Source organism: Egretta garzetta, unplaced genomic scaffold (assembly GCF_000687185.1).
Source record: "Egretta garzetta isolate BGI_Z169 unplaced genomic scaffold, ASM68718v1 scaffold218, whole genome shotgun sequence".
NCBI lineage: Eukaryota > Metazoa > Chordata > Aves > Pelecaniformes > Ardeidae > Egretta > Egretta garzetta.
Window position 1 is genome coordinate 120330 of NW_009260618.1, and position 594 is coordinate 120923.

A 594-nucleotide genomic window follows, 5' to 3' on the forward strand; every position below is an offset into this window, starting at 1 on the left:
AGCGTAAAGCCTGGAGCATCGTGCCCAGGCACCAAACCGGCCCCTGGGGGGCTGGGAACAGTGCTGGGGATGGGGGGGGGCACAGCCCCCACTGCGGGGTCCCTGGACAAGGTGAGCCCCTGCACCGTCCTGTCACCACCCCCTGCAAGCACCCTTGGGCGTGGGGTAAAGCCGGTGCCCAAATTAATGGTTCGTCCCCTGCAGGAGGGACGCTGCAAGCTCAAAAACTTCATTACGCATCGTCCCCCCAGCGTGAAGCCAGGAGGCACGAGCCCACCGAAACCCGTGGGTCACGGGGCCCAAAGCATCACCCCACATCGATGTGGGTCACCCCACGGCATCGGCATCCCCGTCACCTCCTCCCCCAGCCCACCGCGCCGGTCCCTTGGAGGGGGGGGGAGGGATCAGAAACCAAAGCAACTGGAGGGTGGTCCCCATCCCCAGGCTTACCAAAATGCCAGCCTCGCTGGTGAGGTCCTGGCATTTGCTGCTCTCCCAGCACGGGCCGCTGGCGCCGGCGGGGTGCCAGAGCAGCAGCCCCAGCACCACGGGCAGGCTGCCCCACAGGCCGCTCGGCCCCTCGGCCCGGGGCCC

At 68.2% G+C, this 594-nt stretch overlaps 1 protein-coding gene across 1 annotated transcript in view; it reads right to left on the minus strand.

The window, feature by feature from the left end:
- POMC (proopiomelanocortin) overlaps positions 1 to 594 on the minus strand; it is a 12724-nt gene that overhangs the window by 595 nt on the left and 11535 nt on the right. Inside the window, exons 2-3 of the mRNA XM_009645266.1 lie at positions 451 to 579; positions 357 to 384 (exon numbers count right to left, since the gene is read on the minus strand). Coding sequence (XP_009643561.1) covers positions 357 to 384; positions 451 to 579 — 157 coding nt within the window. The remainder of the gene's footprint in view (positions 1 to 356; positions 385 to 450; positions 580 to 594) is intronic.